Raw genomic sequence first — 2,177 nt, 5'->3', positions numbered from 1 at the left:
GTCGTTTGAGGAGGCAGCCGACGGCAAGCGGTCAAGGGGCTCATCTCCTAGTGAGACACCCCCCACCCCCCCTCTCCTATACTTGTACTCTCCCTACCTATCAATGAAAAGATATGCACCCTGTTGTATTCGTGAAAAAGAAATGAATGACGCTGAATTTGTCTCCAGTCATCATACGTGGAAGCTGAATTCTACATTTTCCTAACTTATACATTTTCAAATTCCAGCAATCCAAAGAAGCCCGTGAACTAAAAATTGATCGTATACATGGAGGAATTTGGACCAGTTCCACCAGGAACATGTTAGCCTCGTTAGGTGCGCCCAAGTTGACAAGTTTAGTAAGCATGCAGTAGCTGTTGTAGACGTGTAGAGGCAGGCGAATCTTTACAAGTTGACATTGCACTAGGATTCTCTTTCTCACAAGCTAGCGCTGCACTTTGGCGCCACATGCAATAAGGAAGGACCAGGTTATATACAGCCCCGTCGCCGGCCGGCAATGGCAGTTCAGTTCCATCGGCCCATCTCTACTCTACGCTATCCAACGATGAGCGCCGCCGTGGTGACCAAGTCGTCGCCGGTGCTTGTCGTCGGCCCACCCGGCGGGGACGACGCCGTCGTCCATCTCACCTCCTCCTTGGACAGGTCCGTCGTGCCTTTCAGGGTCACGGTCCTGCTCCTCTTCGACCGGCCGATCCCCCAGCCGGCGGAGACCATCAGGACGGCGCTCTCCGAGGCGCTGGCCCACTACCGTCCCGTTGCCGGCCGCCTCGCCGCCGACGATGGCGAGCTCCTGCGCATCGAGGGCGCGGCCGGCGTGCCCTTTATCGCCGCGTCGGCGCGCTGCGCGCTGGCGGACGTCGCGGAGCCGATGCTCGGCGGCCTCGCCCCGTGGTACCCGGCCGGGCTCTGCCGCCACGGCGACCCGCTGCTCCTGGTGCAGGTCACCGAGTTCGCCTGTGGCGGGTTCGCCGTGGCCGCGACGTGGAACCACGTGCTGACCGACGGAGAGGGCATTGCGCAGTTCCTGGGGGCCGTCGGCGAGCTCGCGCGCGGGGCGTCGCCGGCGCCGTCCGTGCGGCCGCTCCGGGCCGACGACGGCTCGCTCCCGCGCCTCCCGCAGTCGATGGTCGCGGCGCAGAAGCAGACACTCAGCTGCACGTTCAACAGGGACTTCGTGCTCCTCGACGTCACCGTCCCCGCCGGCCTGATCGGCCGCGTCAGAGCCGAGTTCGACGCCGCGGGCCTCGACGACGGGAAGGGGAAGCAGCCCTGCACGGTGTTCGAGGCCGTCGCGGCGGTGCTGTGGCAGTGCCGGACCCGCGCGGCCGTCGTCTCCGTGTCGGACGAGGCCCCCGTGGCGCTGTCGTTCGCGGCCAACGTGCGCCGGCTCGTGGGCGCCAGGCCCGGGTACTACGGCAACTGCGTGGTGATGCAGTCGGTGACCTCGACACGCGGCGAGGTGGCGAACGGCGCCGTGGCGGACGTGGCGAGGATGATCCGGCGCGCCAAGGAGGGGATCCCGGATCTGCTCGCCCCCAGCGGCGGCACAGCAGCGGAGCAGGGGGCGATGGCGCTACCGTACAGCACGCTGGTGCTGTCGTGCTGGAGGAACCTGGGGTTCGAGGCGACGGACTTCGGCGGCGGGAGGCCGGCGAGGGTGACGTGGCACGGGGCGGAGACGGTGGTGCCGGGCTGCGTGTTGTGCCCGCCGGGCAAGGACGGCGGCAAGGACGGGGTCAGCGTCATGTCGCTCTGTGTCAGGCCGGAGCACGCCGACGCTTTCCTAGCAGAGCTCACCACATTTCAGCAGATCTGAAGTTGTAAACTTGGAGTACGTAGTGGAAGCTCCATGGAACTCGCCGTCCATCATCGTCGCCGTAGATTGTAAATGGACCTCGGTTAGACGACCTCTGTATTTCTGCATGCAGGAATGCTTTCCTTTTGTGTTCATGCAAACAGAGCACCTCTGTATTTCTGCACCTTCTGAGTGATTCAGTGATATGCCAAAGATTGTATAATGATGTACAAAGTTGGGTTTTGTTCAATTCAACTATGAAAAGAAGTTGCAACAATGTAATTTTTTCAGACAAAGATAATATCATAACAATATCAAGTACACCCGGTTTCAGTTTCTGCAACCACATGGTATCAAGAACTAGTCCAGACATTGAGGATAC

General features: G+C 61.0%; 1 protein-coding gene across 1 annotated transcript; it reads left to right on the top strand.

Moving 5' to 3' along the window:
• The first annotated feature begins 544 nt into the window (after positions 1-544).
• LOC119358821 (acyl transferase 15-like) lies at positions 545-1,976 on the top strand. The gene has a single exon (XM_037625227.1). The coding sequence runs from the start codon at positions 545-547 to the stop codon at positions 1,814-1,816; it is 1,272 nt and encodes a 423-aa protein (XP_037481124.1). The 3' UTR covers positions 1,817-1,976.
• Positions 1,977-2,177: the final 201 nt, after the last annotated feature.

This window comes from Triticum dicoccoides, chromosome 2A (assembly GCF_002162155.2).
Source record: "Triticum dicoccoides isolate Atlit2015 ecotype Zavitan chromosome 2A, WEW_v2.0, whole genome shotgun sequence".
NCBI classification, from domain to species: domain Eukaryota; kingdom Viridiplantae; phylum Streptophyta; class Magnoliopsida; order Poales; family Poaceae; genus Triticum; species Triticum dicoccoides.
Note: the sequence above shows the minus strand (reverse complement) of the source record. Positions and strands in the feature narration are given on the sequence as shown.

Coding starts and splice junctions, on each gene's coding strand:
- LOC119358821 (XM_037625227.1), top strand. CDS start 545: ATGAGCGCCGCCGTGGTGACCAAGTCGTCGCCGGTGCTTGTCGTCGGC.